The sequence below is a fragment of the Vigna unguiculata genome, chromosome 6 (assembly GCF_004118075.2).
Source record: "Vigna unguiculata cultivar IT97K-499-35 chromosome 6, ASM411807v1, whole genome shotgun sequence".
In the NCBI taxonomy this organism is placed as follows: Eukaryota; Viridiplantae; Streptophyta; class Magnoliopsida; order Fabales; family Fabaceae; genus Vigna; species Vigna unguiculata.
In genome coordinates, this window is record NC_040284.1 from 31516899 (window position 1) to 31536646 (window position 19748).

Here is a 19748-nt window from a genome sequence, read left to right on the forward strand (position 1 = left end):
TTGGGAAACCTGCATGTTGGAAAGAAAAGGTGGCAAAGAAGAGGGTTGCCATGTGTGTTCTTTCCTGCCACGGTTCTTGGAAACTTGCCACGTTTTCAGTCGCTGGTTTGAAGAATGACGTGAAGAAAGTAAGCAGTTCAGTGAGTAAATCCAATGAGCCAATCTTTTGTTGACCACCGTTTACAATGGGAATCAAATCTATTGGCCGATTTCATATGTCACTCGAAGCCACTACAATGATCTTCACAAAAACAATTCTAGGCTCATAACAAAGACAGATAGTAACTCTCTCACTCATGCTTCATCCTATCATCTTATCCAGTAAAGAAAGCATAGCCTCCAAATTATTTTGAGATTTGGCTAATTGATTAGGTTGACGAGTTCAGTCTATAAATAAATAAATAAAAAGTAAATTTAAATTATAAGTAATCTTGTTACGTACATGGGCCCAATTTTAGTTAAATATAATTTAGGTTGTTTAATTCTTGAATTAAGGACAAACATACATACAATATATAACAAAATGAAGATGGTGATTAAGACCAAAATTTTAATAATATTAGCATAGGTTGCGTGATGAGAATAGTAATCAATTCCATAAATATTTCGAAAACACAGATTACACCAAAGAGAATATTTTTAAAAATTGAGCTGATAAGATTGAACTTCGAACATGAGTTTTTGTAAATCGCTCTTTTGTTTTGGAAATAAGAAATATAAATCAATTATCACCTCTACTCTCTGAAATCATGTTTAAGGATAGAGGAACAAGTAATAAAAATATAATATAATTATTCATATGTTGTTTTTTATGTTAAATATTTATAATGTCAAAGTTGATCAAGCCATAATAAGATGGGCGCTTCTCCCTGCACCTCCAACAGTTCTTCTGTACCCCCAAAATTTACTATTATGCCCTTATTTAACTTACAGGTCAAAGTGGGTGAAAAGTGGGTAGGGACGCAGTAAATTTCATTTACTGCGTCGCCAACTTCTCTGCACCCCCAATACTATTTCTTCTCCCGTTCCTTCTCCGTCCCACTGTGCCTTCATTTAAAATGTTATCAGTTTCATTCTTCGTGGTCCCTGAAGAAGTCCTGAGCTTTAATTTTTCTGAACTTCATTATTTCATTCTCTGGTGGGTGGTGGTCCCTCTTTTGAGGTTTGTATAACTTTCATTCATTTTATTAAACGAATTCTGGAATCCGTCAAACTATTACGAAACGGATTACATAAACTGCTTCGCGAAAAAAAGTTAAAATTTATGGGAAACGGAATACGAATTCCGTTTCATAAAATTGTGACACGGATTCTATAATCCGTTTCAAAAGAATTTGAATTTTTTTTTGAAACGGATTACAGGATCCGTTTCACAATTTTATGAAACGGAATTCGTATTCCATTTTCCAAAAATTTTGAAATTTTTCCCGAAACGGATTACATAATCCGTTTTGTAAATATGTGAAACGGATTTTGAATTCCGTTTCACCATGTTCCATGTTTAGTGTAGGGAGCCCCTTTCACTTTTATTTAATCCATTAATTCATAGCCTTTTTATAGTCCATAAAAGACAAACCCAGAAGTCCTCCTGCAAACACATCTTGCCAATGATGCCAATAGTCATCCACTCGTGAGATTCCAACCATGCAAGCAGTAAGAAGAGGAAGAAAAACAATGCATAGTTTTGCTATGTGCCCTTTTTTATCAAAAGCTTTAATCTTTCCTGATAGGTACGGAGAGAGAAAACCTAAACCTGCAAAGGACCCTGCACAACAACATTTATCAGAAAAAGGCTCATGCACAAACAATTTTCAGTACAAATACAAATATGCTAACATTATGCTTCTAACATAATTAATGAGTATTACGAGAAATATAATTCAATGCTCAAATTCGACCTGTCTACATAATAAAATGCATTGTTATTTACCATTGTTCCCACCAAACGGATTACATAATCCGTTTCTTAAAGATAATCCGTTTCACCAACACCCCGTTCATGTGCAGAACCTGTGCTACTTCCATTGTTTTCTTTTTTATCTCTACTTTGCTCTCGTTTTGGGATATTCTTTTTATGAGCTTCTATGCTTCTAATCAAGCACATATAACCACGAAAGCTACCAAACATATAACCAAGTGATCACGACCTTTAGGTCTCTGTTTGGATATTAGGTAAAAAAAATGAGGGAACGAAAAAAAAGATAAAAAAATGAAAAGAATTTAAGTGAAAAGTAAAAGAATGGATGGAAAGTGTAACAAGATGTGTTTCAGTAAAAGAATGTAAATATTGATGATATATATAAAATTGTGACATTAACAGGTTCACTTCCAGGAGCAGGTTCACTTCCACATCGGGCTTTCTACAACCTTGCTCACAAATATGGACCTCTCATGCATCTCCAACTTGGTGAGATTTCTGCGGTGGTTGCATCCTCCCCCGGCTTGGCCAAGGAAATATTGAAAACCAACAAAAAATAACCAAAACGGGTTCCATGTTCCGTTTCAGCGTCTCCTACACGGATTTCAGAATCCGATTCTGTAAAAATCAAAAAAAAAAAACGGATTGTGTATTCCGTTTCATCGTCCGACACGGATTCCAGAATCCGTTTCAATAAAAAAATAAAAACGGATTGTGTATTCCGTTTTAGCTTTCTGGGAAACGGATTTCACATTCCGTTTCGGAGAAAAAAAACAAAAAAATAAAGGAAATGTGTTTCCGTTTCAGGCATGTTTAAAACGGATCTGTTAAGCTGTTTCGGTGCACTCTTAAAACGAAGACCGTTTCTCAATTTTGATGAAACGGATCTTGTTTGTAAGGGTGCAGAGCGTGAGGATGATTTTGGGGGTGCAGAGCGTGAGAGTGATTTTGGGGGTGCAGAGGTATGCTGCGAAAAAGAGACAATAACTCTTATATTTTACCATGAACAAACATGAAAATAAATTTGGTTTTGGGGATACAGAAGAAATTGTTGGAGGTGTAGGGAGAAGCCCCCTAATAAGATTGTCAAAATGGATCAGACCTGATGAATCGGCCTATCCTGAAAAGTTGGATCGCGACCGTGTTTTCAACCAACAAACCCAAAATCAACTAGACATGCCAAACCCATAAACCGTCGAGCCAAACTGTGAGCCAAGGTGGCCAACCCGCAACCCGTTTAATAAAAAACTCTCCTCATTTCGCTTTTTTTCGTTTCTCACTCTCAATCTTAAACCTCACTCTCCTTTACCAAACCAGATATTCATCTCTCTTTATATACTTGTCTCTTTCTTTCTTCTCAACTCTTATCTCAAATACTCATTACCCCTCGTCCATCTCACGTTCATTGATACTAAAGCAGGATGAACCATTCAGTCCACGTCGTTAACGATCCACGACAACGATTTAGTCGTGCCACGAACGACAACAATCTAGACACCATGTTTACACCGAACATTAATGCAGAAGTGACGTGTTAATGGCGATGCGAGCTTGGCATGCGCAAAAAGAAAACTCAAATTGGTTCTCAAAATGCAAATCAGAAAAAAATAAAATCAGAACTAGCATGCCAACCCACGTTCCTGCGGATAGGGTTCCAAGTTGTAACTTATTTTCAAGTGACGGCCCAACCGAGGCCCAACACATTTTCGGCTTCCGATCAAACCCAATACAGTCCGAGTTGACCCGTATTGTCTGTCACTCCTAACCGAGAGTTGATTTAACTTCAGCTTACAAGATAAAAAGTAAAATAAACATGTTAACTAAAGTTATCTTAAAACATGTAAGTTGCTTGGTTGGTTAATAAATATTAAAAAAATTAATAAAAATTAACTGCTTATTTCAATTTCACTAGACCTACAGTACAATCAAAGAGTCGGGAAAGAGCTAAAATTATAAAAAATTAATAAATACCAATTAAATGCAAAGTTCAGTGTCAGACCGTCCACCAAACTAAATCTAACGAGTTTACTCGAATTCGCTCTGATTGAAAAATAATATTAATCTTCATAATTTTAGTGGCTTTCCTACACTTATCTTTTTTACGCTTTGACATGATTAAAACGTTTTTTCTAGACTACCTTTCTCAGTAATACAGCAGAATCTGCACGCTTTCCTCCAAAAAATCACAAAATCCACTAGACCTGCTGTTGTCAATAAACTAAGATGCTCGAGATGACAAGATCATAAAAGAAAACTAATGTAGAGCATGCACGACAACAGTCTAATCTTTTGAGAGAAACTTTCAAACCCTATAGTCCTTTTGCAGCCTCTTACCTTCATTAACGCATAAACCATAACGACAAGCATTTGGTTGGGAGGGAAAAAATGGCAGTATAAATATCAACAAAAGATTAATAATTCCACCGGAACAAAAAATCAACTCCATTAAACTGTCGAACAATGCATAAAAGAAATATTAAAAGAAAAAGTATTTGAATAGCAAAATAGAAACATACCCAAAAAAAGGATCATGAAATGACACTATCAAAAACTAGAGCGAAGGTTAAACTTCATCTGTCTCAAAGAAGCTTATGCTGTGGCAGCTTGTTTAGTAGCACTGGAAAGTCTTGATCTTCTCTTAGCCAAGCTCTCACTCCGGCGTTCTCTCTGCTCCTTCAATCTGGAGGCGAGAAGTTTCTGGTACTCCGCTGCCTCTGATTTTGCTTTGGCAATTCTCTTCTTCTTATCTGCGATCCTTGCTCTCTTTCTTTGCAGGGTCAGGGGAGTGACCAGTCGTTGGATTTTTGGAGCCTTGCTCACCTTTTTCCCTGTAACCAAAATATGTAAACCAGTTACAACCACAACTTCTATATCTTCTCAAAAAATAATCTCCTATATAAATTGCCCCTCTGTTCAAAATTAATCTACCAAAATATGCAAAAACCAAAGGTTTATATTTTTATCCAAAAGAATGAGAAGTGACAACTCATAGCAGTTTATCTCTTAAGTTCACACTACTTTTTTTAGATTTTTCAGAAAGAATAATGTCAAGAAAACACTTTTATACACAGCTCCAGGAATAGATAATATTGATAAATTATTGCAGCAAACAAAAATACAGAGGTACAAATTGAAAAGTAATACAACCAGAATAGCTCTGTTAATGTAGTCACCACCAAGCTAACAAAATTGATAAATTCAAACTTAGATGCACAAAAAAGGCAGCAGTAAAGATTACAGGTTATAAATGGGTTAGGCTTGAAATTTATTCGCAAGAACAACATAGCTACATAGAACAGTGGCAGAGAGAATACACATTACCAGCTTTAGTTGTAAAAGTTCTCCTATATGTGTTGACATACTTCCTCACATCATCATCCTTAGACAGGTTGAAGAGCTTTCGAATTTTGGAAGCTCTCTTTGGTCCCCTCATCCTTGGCTTCTCAACATCGGTCAGGCCTGGTAAATCACTGTCACCCTTCTTTACAATTACCAAATTCAGAACAGAGAGGTCTGGGCTGACAATGCACCCACGAACAGACTTCCTCCTGCGCTCTCCATTGCGCCTTCCATATCCACGGAAACAAGGAGTTCCTGCTCGTGTAAGCAATGAAATAAAATTTGACATCAGACCACAAATGAATGTTGCAAAAATATCAGTATATCTGAAACAAGTATATCGGATATTTACAGAAGTTATTAAATAAAAATGTATGATTTCACACACAATGGAGTGATTTACAAAATATTTACAGAACATATCCATATCCAAATATAGAACATGAGAAATATAGAACATAAGATGAAAGAATGCTTTCGTTCCGACGTATTTATAATCAAACAAAACAAAAGAATTTTTAAATAGTCGGACCTCTGTGCAAAAGGAGACGAACACGGCCAGGGGTCAACACTCCTTGCTTCATTGGAAATCCTTGCTTGTCACAACCTCCAGTAATTTTAAAGACATAGCCTTTGAATTCCTGAAAGTAGCAAAACAAAAAGGAATGATAGGTCAATAACTAATCAAAGTTTATCATGAAATCTAAGCAACAACCAATCGACGGAATCCAAAAATCATACCTCGCCCAAAGCATCACCAAGAACCTCTTGAGAGATCCTCTTGTCCCAAAATGCTCGACTGCGATTAAAACCCAAATTACCATAACACTAACTAAAATTATGACATTTATCATTTTTTTTCTTCCTAATATTATGCAATGGGTAAAGAATAAATTACAGCTTCTGGTCGTCATCGATCTCCAGCTTCTTCTGACAACCGGTGGTGGGATTCGCAATGTTGAACTGCAAAAGAAGGTGTGTTTGTAAAATTCAGACCCAATGAAGAAATCAAATGAGCAAGCAGGTTAGGGTTTCAGAGACAAACCTTCATCTTGAAACCTGGCTCCGAGTCTCCCTGTGAGCGTCGCAGCAACTGAGTGAAACGATAGAAGAAATTAGGGTTTATGACTTATGAGCGTGGCGGTGACTTTGTTTATCTTCATCAAATAATTGGGCCTGACCAGCCCATGACCCGAAATCTAACGTTTAGTTTTCTTTTTTTTAATTTCACAAATTTTGTCTTTATACTGTTTTGTAGATTATAATTTTTTTACTATTTTACTATTATAATTTGGTCTAATAATTAAAACATTGTTTCAAATACTTCTCTCTGTACAGCATCAACTTAGTACTTCAATTGAATTCATGATTGGTCCAATTTTCAAAATATTATTTCAAATATTTCTATATTATTTATTTTTTCTTCCATTCCTCCTTCGTTATCACACAGTTGTTTTTGACTATTTTTTTCAAAATGTCACTGATTCTTCTCTCGCTCTTTTCTTAAGTTAAAAGTCTCTATTTTAAGTTTTTTTTTATTTTTTAAATTTATTTTAAGTTTGAAATAATAATAAAAAAATCATATAATATTTTAGTAAAAAAATATTTTTTATATTATATTTACTATTAATCTTACTTTATATCTTAATATTTTAAAAGAATTTCAAAAAATTTATCCAATGAAACTACAAAATATATTTATATTCATCCTTAAATATAATTTTAAATTTAACTACAAAACTATTATCTTTTATGTGATGTTTTTAAATTTGTATAAAACTATAGAAATATATAAATAGGAATAACATCTATTTTGATGTTCGTAATCCTAAAAATAAAATAATTTTATGCCTAGAGTCCATAATATTAAGCAAACTTGGTCGATCAAGAAAAAAAACATATATTAAAGTTGTCAAGATGGGTCGCAATCTGCGAGCCAATCCGCTTCACCACAGGTTTAGATCAGGTTGGGTTAAAAATTTTGTACAAAATTTCAATATGAGTTGATTTTTGACCCAACTCATTCAAGTTGAACATGTGGTGAACCAGGTTAACTTACCAACCCGCAAATAAAGGATTACACAAGTATTATTTTATTAAGTTGAGCTTTGCATTTGGGTCAGGTTAGTTTTTTTAGCCAACACATTGATAATTTGTATTTTTGTGATTTTGGTTTGTATTTGGAGTTTAACATCTTTTTGAAATGTATTTTTGGATTGTATCGAAGTTTATTTATATTTTTATCAAAATTATAATTTAAATTTGATTGAAAAAATAAATAAAAATATTATATATTTTTAATTAAATAAGTTAGTGAGCCAATCCGTTTAATCCACTAACCCATGGACCGAACAAAGTTCCAATTTTTTTATTCACTAACCAATTCGTAATGGATTGAATTAGATGGAGTAAGTTAGCATATGCATGAATATAAGTAAATAAAATGTTTCTAAATATAACAAATTAGTGCCCAACATTTTGATGTTTTCACCCAGTGGTGATTTCCAACGTCCAACATTAACCCGTGAACTCACTATCATGTGAGCACATAGCGATTTTAACGTTACACCCAACATTCTGGCTTACTATAACTCACACCATCAACTGAGTGACCGAGAGTCATTAGAATCGCACCAAACTTTATAGTAACGGGAGCTCATTGACTTAACTTTCCAAAATAACAGTCGACGATGTTCTTTCAAGAAAACCGGATAATTAATACAAGTCTGAAAAATGTAAAATAGGTATAAACTTAGAAAAAGTTTGGATACCCAGGATCATTACAACATTGTTATAAAAAATTACATTCTTAATATAATAATTTTAATTTTGTTAATTTTATTTCAATTTCATAAATTATAAATATTTAATAATTGTAACACACATTTAATAAAAAAAATAATGCAATCAATCGAAGGAACGACAAACAAATGCTACGTGCTTTGCCATCAGAATGAAGAATGATGGTACGTGTGCATCGACATCATTAGCTAAAGGTCACAGGATAACTAGTTTGAATTATGATAGGTGGAAGTACTAGATTCTAAAGATTAAGCACACATTTTATTTTATTCTAAATAAAAGGTGGGGACATGTTGAGGTTACACTACAATAATTACACCCATTCCAAAAATTTGTTTGTATTGCCACAAAAATGAATAAATTTGAATAACAATCCACTTTTAAATGAGTTTCCTAAGCAACAATTTTTGGATAACGTACTCAAACATAAATTTGTCATCATAATATCACATATCTACCGATAATTTACGTCTCACTGTACACAATCTCATATATATTAGCAAACACGGCTAGTAAACTTGTTTTCAGAAATCACGTGTCCACTTCTAAGAATGAGATATTTCTATTCTTACTCTACATACTTTACATGCATATCTTAGCAAAGATGAATACAAATTCAACTGTGAATTTCCACGAGATAAAAGCTTGAATGTTGGATACTTCATCCACTGTATGAGATTCCTCAATTCGTTCAGCAAATGACCGAAACATCTCTATGCATGAATCATATACTTACATATGCTTGGTAAAGAAACAAACTACACAAAAACTTTTTCACCACTGAAATGGTCCCTGTAACAAAAGTTTCAGATAGAAGTTCCAGTTTCACCTCTGACATTAGGATCTAGCCGGAGTCACCATTCCTTCACCTTCAGACAATCTAGCAGAGACTGTGGCTCATTCCTCAGGTTTGTCACTGCACCACATCCATTGCGGCTTGGTTTTTGAAAATTGTTGCAGACACTAGTTTTATCATCACCAGAATAAGATAAATAACCAGGCTGCAATAGTGGGTGCCTTGGGGGCTCCATTTAAGTCATTGGTTAGAAGACAAAGGGTTGTTGTTGCTCCAACTATCAAATTGATCAAACCTGTAAGTATCATGATAGAGGAAATTTACAGGACCAGGAGTATTCAAATGAGTAGGTAGCATGTAATTGTTGGTCGTTTCAGGTTTGTAGTTCTCTCTATACCAACGCAGCCATTCTGAAGACGTCATTCTTCCAAGTGATGGGTATCCATTAGAAAGAACAGAAAATCTAGGATCATATCCACGTGGTACATAAGTAGAACTCCAATCTGAGTTGTCTGGAAACAATGGAGGAGATAAAGAAGACTGTGCATCCGTAAACCACGTAGCATTGTCAGGAAGTAATGGAGCAGACGGCACTGGAAGGGAATATGTAGCAGAAGGGGAATAATGGTAGATTGAAGACTCGTCCACTGAACTTGCGACCGAATTTTCAGTTGCATTGATGGAAAGACTGACCAAAGATGAAGAGGCTATTTCCTCAATTGGCTGCAGCCTTTGCCCACCAAGGTCATTTGTTCCATTATTTTTGTAATCGCTCAAGGTTCCTCTACCAAGCACCCAAGCATTGAGAGAAGGAGGGCCTGCAGAGATTAGGGTTTCAGAAAAAGTGTGTGCATTTGATTCCTTTGTTGAAGATTCTTGTTGTTTGAATGATCTGTCAGTCCTTAAATCCAAAATTCTGTCATGGAATTCCCATGGATCACTGTGAGTTTGAGCTGGGTTTTGTGCCATAAGCAGAGAACTAGCACGGCGCAAACAATCGTTAGACTGAACGCTTTGGTTGTCCTTGTCTTTTGGTGACATCTGGTCAACAGTGGACTTAGAGGGGTGTGATGGTGCTGAATTATACCTTGTGAGAGGCCTGAAGAGAATAACTTCCTCCTCTTCCACCACATAAGATTTTCCATTGGTGCTGGATCTGCTTGAATTATCCTCTCTAACCCATTTACCATGCCCTCCTGTGTCTTTTTCAGATTGCCGATTATGCTCTTCCAATTTTGTGTTATTGCTATTGGACTCCGCATTTTTTGTTTCTTCCTTGTCATGATCTTCATCTGGTCTAACCACTTGAAATTTACTTCCTAAATTATCATATGTAATCCACTTCTGCCAAGTATTTGATCTGCTAGCCATCTTTATTGCTGCTGCTCTGATGCGCTCAGTGCGCAATTCAATTCCACTTTCAAAGTTGTCTAAGTGTTCCCAATTACCACAGAAATCCAATGAGACATGTGAATGAGCTATAGGTATAAAGCCCCTCAACTCATAATCCTCCCACAGAGGAGATCTATCAAGATGCTTTTTGGTTTCTTTTCTATCATCCTTTAGTTGATTCAGAAGTTGAACAAACACATAAAAAAAATAGGAAATAGCTCTTGTACTATTTTGATCGGTTGCACTTATGTCATTAATGCTTGAGCACCACTCCACAAAGACAAGAACTGATGGCAACAAGGGGCAATGGTTCAAAGAACTAGCCTTTAGGCATCTTTCGATGAAACGTCCCATCAAGCTAAATGCAGCAGCTAATGCCAACTGCATCAACTGCCTTTCATCCTTGTGTTCAGATTCACTTTTTCCAAGTAGATTTGTGAGCGAGAATATGATAATAGAAACTGCTTGTATGGCTCGGAAAGGACCTCTTCTGGCTAAGTCCATTTGACTATAGGATTCCAACAAGGTCTTTAGTTCTCTGTCTTCTAGCTCCATCATTTTATCCAACCCTCCAATTGTTGATGCCAATGCGATAGAGAATTCCTCCAAACTGATTAAGTAAACAACGGTAAACAACAGAAAAACACACACAAAAGGAACTAAATGTACACATGAATCTATATTAACCTCTGACCCAACACATAATTCAGAAGAGCATCTAGATTTTTAGATATTTTCTACAGCCGACTACGAAATTACTTTTATTCTATTTTCTCCCTTTTAATTATAATGCATGCAGATATTACCAGTGTATTTAGAAACTTATAATCGGTATATTGCTTTTGATGTTGAAAACCTTTAAATATGATGTTCACAACATAAACAGTATCCACGATGAATTAGTTATTGACTGTGAACTCAGCAGACTTGTTCAAGAAGAAATATGGAAAATATGCACGATTCATTGACAAAAATAAAAAATTTGAAACTGTAAAAAGGTAAGATAACATATGCCAAGAAAAGTTGTAAACAAAATAAAATGAATCCAAGATATACCTTGACGATATGAAGAAGAAACTCATTGTTCTAACGATAAGTGACCATAATTTTGTAAAATGGTTATTTTTGCCTTCAAACTTGTTGCAGTTTGAGCTATCGTCTTTGCCTTGCACCTTGGTCTCTTCACCAATTCTGCAAAAAGGTTTCATGAAATCTACAGAGACTTCGCTAGTAACAAACTCCAGAGGAGATGATCTGTTCTGTAATATCAATAGAGACAGACACTTGAGGAGATGAAAGTATAAGATGCTTAGAAACATTAAGCATACGGATAAAATAAATAGCATTGCATTAAAGAGCCTAAATGTCGTATTACCTTCTCAAATAACAAGATAAGGTTGTTCCAGGCATCAGGAAAAGGTTGTTTAACTGCTAAACTTCTTATACAGTGGTAGAGAGCAAGAAATTCATCACCAATATATGTTGCCAGTACAGCCAACTGCAAATGAACAAGATTACCACCATTTGATAAAAAAGACTGACAAATAGAAGATAAAGTTTCTCTTGCAACACTGCAATAGGTATGAATGATTACCTGATTTTGTGGGTTACCACTGTCTGGCCAAATCCTTGTCGCTTCCAAATAATGTGTGGCAGCAACCGACCAATTATGATGTTGAATATCTGGGTTTTCACATTGTTGCTTATACCTGGAGAGATCCCCCATACAAACTAGGCAGCGATGACACAAATACTGGCATTTCTGCATCACATCTGGTTCGACAGAAGCATAATTCCAACCCTTTTTATAAAACAAAGCCTCCACGGGGACTCCAAAATGTTTTCTGAGTTTGACAATCAAAGTTTGGTAAAACTCAATAGCTTCTGTCAGAAATATCTTAAATAGCTTTAAATGACTATCATTTTCTCTATTCACAACATGATTTTGAGGCCTCCCTGATATTTTTCTCTCCACGTTACCAGAGCTTTTCTTTATTACTTTGCGAAACTCATCAATATGCTTATAGTGCAGCTTCCACAGAGAATATTCAACATCCTGAAGTTCTGAAAGCATGAGATCACTCAAGATTTTGATCTCATAACCAGACCGAACCTTGCGGTACAAGTCTTGAGTATCAGAGTGCAAAAGTCCTTTAGAATGCATGAATGCCCACAACTGCTTTTCATAATTCGCAACCTGTACAAAAGTTAACTGATATCAATTAAATCACATTTCCCAAGCCCAAAGCATAACAAAGAATTCTAGTTTTGGAAAGTCACCTCTGAGAGAACCTTATCTTCTTTATGAATTCCGGGAGAAAGGGATAGATTACTTGTCATGGTTCAAACTAAAAAATTCCTTCAAAGATGACGCATCTGCTTGTAGCGAAATCAGGGCCTATTAGTTGTTTCATTCTTGGTACAAGGATAGGGGGAAATTTTAAAAATTAACGCAAAAAATAAGTATAAAAATATTCGATTTCAACATAGCTAACAGTTTATACACTAAATATAGGTACCACCACCAGAATCACAATATGAAATTTAATTCCAAGGCTAAAATTTTAATTTCCAGTTTGTGTGGTGTCTGCACAGAGAACAGAGCTTTTGTGCTCTGTTCAAAGAATCGAAGGACTATTTAATGGATTCTACAACTAACATGGAAGTCAAAACATGGATGAACTTTTGTAGATGAATGAGTGGTCAATGCAACCAATAAGGGAATGACCGCATAGACGCAATTGCTCCTAGTTGTTTAATGCAATACTATGACTACCATTACATAAAGCATACTTTTGTCACATAGCAAGTTCTTTAAATCGTGAAAACAAAAGGCATTTGATTTCAATACCACTAATTAGCAGAAATATCTTTATTTTATCTTATTTGACACTCCTTTTACCCGAAAAAAGGATTTTGTATTTCTGAACTAATATCTTGTCCCCTAATATTCCTCTCATTTCAACACCAAGCAAAATATGCGAGTATTTGAATAAGCAGCAACAACTTTTCAATGACTGAGAAAATGTGTAAAATGACAGCAATCTCAAGACAGAGGTTAGTTTTGCATCTTTTTGAGTCAGAAAGAAAAATTCAAGATTGCGCAAATGAAGAAAAGGAAAAAAAAAGAAAAGGAAAAGGGACTGGCCCTTGAATTTTCCACCCCATATTTTAAGGGATATCAAAGCGACAAAAAGAATAACAGACAATTAAGCACATGGTATCAAGAGGCCAGGTACCTTTTCCATTCATGGAAAACACGCATCCCTAAATACAATATCTAACTCAAAGGTTGTGCTGTGATCTGTGCAGACGACTTCTTAAGAGAGGAACGACAGTGACCTTATTTGAGAAAAATCATCATCATCTTTGTGGATAAGTACATATGAAATAATTCAGGAAGCGATATAGCCATGATTGAGAAAAGAGGATATAGAGAAAACCAAATAACTCAATATGAGCTTTTTTAGGAGTAACGTATCAATCAGAATTGCGTAGCAGTTTGCTAACATCCCAATATCCATACAACGCATCAAAACGCAACACAAGGGGCAAACAAGAGTTGCCACCACAACCCTAAACGCAAAAAAAAAAAAAAAAGACCAAGATGTAAAACCCACATCAACGAAAATAGACACAACATAAACAAAACCAAAACGAAAGAAAAAAAAAAGACAGAGTTTGCTATTCTTTAAGGTGATAAGCAAGTACGAAAATGAAGGATAAGAATTTAGAGAAAACAAAGATTACCAAATGAAGAGGAAAGTCGTTACTGAACATTTGTAACTGCAGTAAGCTAGCGGCATGAAATGAAGCAGAAAGCGATCCGAAATCAGTGAAAGCAAGAACAAGAGAGAGAGAAAGAGAAAAAGAGGAAGATTTAAGCGGAGAAAGGAAGAAGCAAGAAGCAAGAAGAATTGGACCACTAGTAGGGGTTTCAGTTGTGAAACAGACAAAGTAAAAGGTGGGATTATGATGAGGAGACTGAATACAAGACAACAATCTTAACCATATTCAGGATTTTGATATAGCTTTTTTCTAATGGTAAAGAAATATGTAAAACGAATAAAATAAAGTGCTTTATCATCATCATCATCTATTTTTATGACTAAAATATGAAGGATCACTGTCTGAACGAGGATAAATCATCTGTGTGTGTGCCTAGGGACACATCACAATGACTAATCCAAGGTCAATAACAGAAATAAAACCCATCATCACACTTTCTTACATACAGAATTTAATCAGAAAACCAATTCAGCGCCAAGAGTAAATTGAATAAAAAAGGTTTGTTTTTTTTTTTCTAAATTTTGTGATTTTTAGGAATAATTTAATTAAAATAACATAATATCTTTGTAGCAGTGCAAAAATTCAATTAGAAAAATTGTTCCTCACCTCATGGATGAAAATTTTGAGTCTGGGAGGACACAGTGATAACTACTTTAAAATCTCGATATCTTCACTGACAAACTTTCTACCAAAGCAGAGACAAGAGACAGAGAAGGCTCTGGAACGATACAACACATCACTATTCGGATTTATATCTAAAAGCGACAAATACCTCACATGAAAACGTTAAAAAACCACGTTTATTCAATTTTACTTTCGAAATTTTAATTTCCTAAACCCTATATATGAATAGTTACTTCACTCCAAAACATTTGCAAAATTTTGTATTAAAAGTTCATATAGGAATATTTGGGCAATTCTTTTGTTAATTGTTCGTAATCATTTAAAAAGTTTTATATTTTATTGTGACAGTTTGAATAATCTGATTTTGAGGGGGATATGACAGAGGCTTCACTGCACAGGTGTGCATGATGGATTGGGTGTGTTGAAGGGTCGTTGGGAGGTCATGCATTCAATTCAATTTTCAGAACCTCTCAAAAACTGAACAATGTCTTTATGCCACTGGCTGAATCCAAAGTCTCACATCACAACTTAGTCTTGGTGAATTCATATCTTATTTATTGGTTGAAATTTAATAAATGTTATAATTTTTAATAAGTACTGAAATATGTGTTATATGAGAGTAATGAGAATGAGCACCTATATTAAACCATGTGCTGAAGAAGCAATTTTGAGTAAGAAACAGATTTTAGCATGTGTTTGCCTCAATCTACTCAGAGGATGAAAAAATGCAGATGAAGGTTATGTTTGTATCGATGGATTTGGAAAAAAAAAATTATAAAGATGAATTTGGAAAAGTGGGGTGAGAGTTATCGTTGCTAGAGCGAAGAGAATTGAGTGAAAAGTCCGAGTTCATCCTCTACACAATCTATGTCACCAAATAATTAACATAATTGAAATAATAAACATTATCATAATTAAATAAATTAATAAATTATGTGAATATTAAAATTAATTTATGTAACAAGTTTTACTAATAATAATAGGAATTAACATAAGTATGATTAAGATATTAAAATTGTAGAACTTTTTATTTTACTTTTGAAAATTGTAGTATTTTATAAATATGTTATTTTTACTTTTAGTTATTATATATTTTTTATTTTAATTGTAAAAAGTAGAGATATGTATTCATTCTCATAAATATACCGTTTTATTTTAGTTATTAACCACATCATATATTAACATAAATGTTGATAATTTTGTTGAAAATCTTACTCTTATGTGACGATATTATCGTGTCGTTACAATAATTTTAAGTTAAACTAAAAATTCTTATGTCACGAAAAAGAAAAATTAATTAAGGCTTATCATTATCATATCAAAATACAAAAGAAATTATAAATGCCGATATTTCCTCACGGGATTTTAATTCCTCTTTGTAGGAATGCCACCTATCTTCGCATTTAATTAAGATCTCGGATAGACATAATCTTTGACTCGTATAAATTATTTTTGGTACCCAAAAAAAAAAAACTCGGCGAAGTGAAAACTTGCACGCTTTGTCTTACTTAACTGTGTCAATAAATCCAAGAAAAACTACCAAACTCAGATGTTAAACACATACATTACAAGTTTATATTTTCTCTATTCATTCATAATAGTTATTTAAGATTTTTTTTCTCGTAAATTAAGAACATTATTTACTTTTATTCTATTTAATATAACTTTAAATAAATTACGCGTTATAGTTTATTTAAAAGTATATTTATGTATCCTAATTAATTTTCTCTCTATTGTAATAGCTAACTTTTCTCTTCAATGTTAATTAAATTAAATATGATTATAAAAGTATATATTATCTTAAAATTTGACAGATAAAAAACATTTTTATTAAAAATTTTCATCTCAAACTATTTTAAAAACAAATTTCACAGCTTTTAAATTTTGGAGACTCTATATTAGGAGAAGTTGTTCTAAGGATATGAGATTTTTTGCATGCCTATATGTTGATGATGATGACGATGAGCACAATCATCACTCCAATTTGGGGTTAGTTAACATCCCAATCCGAATTCTAGAGTCACGAGTTGGGTTAAGATGACAGAGACAGAAAGTGATAAAAGATTTATATTATGAAACATTTTACATAATAAAAATATTGGTTGTTAGAAGTACGGGGTGGCGTGGGGCTAACGTTGTTGTTGTTTGGTCAGTGATTTGGTATTTGTTTTTGAGCAAAATTCAAAGTTGATATTATTCATTAAACATGTTACAGGTCCCACTTCTGTCGTCTCCATCCTACAGTAACAGCTTATAATTGAGGTCATCGTCTCTGCTGAAGAAGCTGGAAACAATGACACTTTTAACTCTGAATTCGCACAAACACACCACTTCAATTCTTGTTTTCGACAATTACAAAAGTTGCTGCAATCTAAGTACCATTTTATAATGATAAAGAAAATAATGTGAACACAATAAAGTTTTTTTACCACAGTAAAGTGGCTTGGTTTGGTTGACATTTGCAGATAGCGTGTCCAATAAGCCATAAACATGCAAGTGTGAAGAGAAACGTTGGAGAATAATTAGTAACAGTCATATAGCGTTGTGAGTTATGAATTGTATTAACCGATATTGGGACCTAGCTATTATTGATTAGCAGAGTGACATGATGTATATGATGTAACGAAATACACTTTTTCACTGTATTTGCTTCACTTGCATCGTTCATGCATTTGGTTAGGTTTTCTACCATTACCGGGGAATCCTAGGTCATCTTAACTATGTACCTGTCTATCGGGTGATTTTGAGTGGATGCAAGAATAAGTGTTGACTAATAGACAAAACAAGGAGACACTATAAAAAGGAGGAATAACCCATTAATTTACTTTTCAACGTAAAAAAGTTATGTACATAATTTTCTAACTCTTGAAAATTATCCTAAATCTGATTTCTAAAGATAGTAATAAAATGTATTAATCCATAAAATTGACAGATTGACCAGTTCGGCGACTAAGTACTTTAAACCAAAGAAATTTAGACACTCAACGACTAGTCTTCTTTGAGTTTTAAGGTTTTTAAGAAAATGAATTTTGTTTGGCAAATGATTAACTCACCTAACAAGAAACACTTGCCATTTTTTTCTAGATTTTTAAAATTGAATTTGGTTCAATGAATCAATCAATTACTCACTCAACGAGGTGCTCGTGGTAAAACATTTTGTTTTCAATTTCTATATGTTTCATTCATCTTCACCAGTAAAAAAATTTATACATTTGTAAAGTGAAAATCAAACTTTACCAACAATCACAATATTAAGTAATTCCTATGTATTTTTACTACTTTAATATTTAAGTTTAATTAATAATTTAAATTTTATATTCCGTAGTTCATATTTTTATATTTATTTTTTATTCAAATTGAGTTGTAATATTTATTAAATAGAGTTAATATTATTCATTATGGTAAATTAACAATAACACAATTTATGACTTGACCATATATTTCTATAGTAAAATAGATTTAATTAGTAATTTAATACATATATTTAAGCTTATGATTTATTTTTGTCCCTATATTTTTTTAACTTAATCAATTTTTCAAATTGTTTAAATAGAAATAATGTGATCTCTTACATGAAATTAGCATTAAAATGTTACAAGGTGATGACATTTTGAGTCCAAATTCTCTATTCTCCTTCAAATACAATATCACAGATCCATAATTTCCATTTTTGTCAATTGTATCATCGAAAATGGACATACGAACCCAATTGTAGTCTTTGGGTTCATTTCAATAATTCATATAAGACGATGCTGATAGAAAATGGATTAATTGGTCTCCCATCTAAAAAATACATAAAAATATAAAAACTCAATTGAGATAAAATAAAAAATATCTAAAAACTAAATTATTCATTCACTTTTTATTGGACTTATACGTACTTACCTTTCAAACTAAGTTAAATACAATTTAATAGACACACTCTATTAAACTAATACTGAGACTTAATTAATGAACAAATTAGTAATTATATCTAATGTTTATTTTATATACTTAAATGATGAAAAATTATGTCATTTTTTTATATTTTGAACATTATATATGTACCATTATATATATATATATATATATATATATATATATATATATATATATATATATATATATATATATATATAGAGAGAGAGAGAGGGGGGAAGGAAGCTTTATACTTGTACATTCCACTCATAAAAAAGTTTACAATGACTCAGATAATTTTTTTTTTGGTAGCAAACATCGGAATGCATAGAAAACAAATAATGTAATTCAAATATTTTCCTTTTTGAGCTTCAATATTTTTTTTATTTAATTAGGTTTCAATATCTATTAAGGATAAAGATAGTTTAACAAGTGGCGGAGCCACGTAGGAGCGGACGGGGCCACGACCCCAACTTTTTTAACTTTTTTTTTAAGTTTTATGTATTTAAAAAATTGTAAATTATATATTTTTAAAGTTTTTAAATTATATGTATCATTTTAAATTAGATAGTAATATACCAAAAATTAATAAAAAACAAATTAGGTATTTTTTTATTTTTTAATAAAGTACATCATTTATTTTTAATAAATAGCACAATATAAAATTAAATATAATAAAGAACAAATTGTTAAGATAATTTTTCTTTCACATTGTTTTTTGTGTTTTTTCACATGTTGTACTTATTTTTTACCCTTACGTGATTTCTTTTGTTATTGAAAAAAAAAAGTTAAACAAAAACTCATTATTTTTGTCCTCATCTTTTTCATATTTCTCTTATTCTTAAAGGAAAAAAATTTTCTCTTGTCTCACTTGGTAGTGCAATACTTGTTTAATATTTAGCCCTGTTTTTTTTTATCTCATTACCCTATTGTATATTTATTTTTTATGGAAAGAGAAAAGCAAATAATGTATTATGTGGTTTTTTATAGAGGATTTTTAAGTTTAACTTGATTATCATAGTTATTTTTAGTATTTATGTCTCTCAATTTTTGATTAAATTATAATAAATTATTTTTTTAGTCTTAAACTTGTTTTATAGATAGGTATATTGATAAAAAAAACTAAAGAATAAATTTATTTTTTAAAATTGATAAAAAAGAAGTGAAGATGAGAACAAAAGCTTGTCAATA

The 19748-nt window shown here is 32.8% G+C and overlaps 2 protein-coding genes across 2 annotated transcripts; both read right to left on the minus strand.

The window, feature by feature from the left end:
- Positions 1-4312: 4312 nt before the first annotated feature.
- LOC114186695 (40S ribosomal protein S6-like) lies at positions 4313-6429 on the minus strand. The gene is made up of 6 exons (XM_028074669.1): positions 6303-6429; positions 6156-6220; positions 5999-6056; positions 5790-5898; positions 5240-5512; positions 4313-4746 (listed from the first exon to the last, which is right to left on the minus strand). The coding sequence occupies exons 1-6, from the start codon at positions 6306-6308 to the stop codon at positions 4508-4510; spliced, it is 750 nt and encodes a 249-aa protein (XP_027930470.1). The 5' UTR covers positions 6309-6429; the 3' UTR covers positions 4313-4507.
- Positions 6430-8416: 1987 nt separating this feature from the next.
- On the minus strand, positions 8417-14270 carry LOC114187303 (protein SMG7L). The gene is made up of 6 exons (XM_028075520.1): positions 13998-14270; positions 12528-12623; positions 11842-12444; positions 11623-11745; positions 11304-11530; positions 8417-10857 (listed from the first exon to the last, which is right to left on the minus strand). Exons 2-6 carry the CDS (start codon positions 12585-12587, stop codon positions 9096-9098), a joined length of 2775 nt encoding a protein of 924 aa, XP_027931321.1. The 5' UTR covers positions 12588-12623; positions 13998-14270; the 3' UTR covers positions 8417-9095.
- Between the last annotated feature and the right edge of the window lie 5478 nt (positions 14271-19748).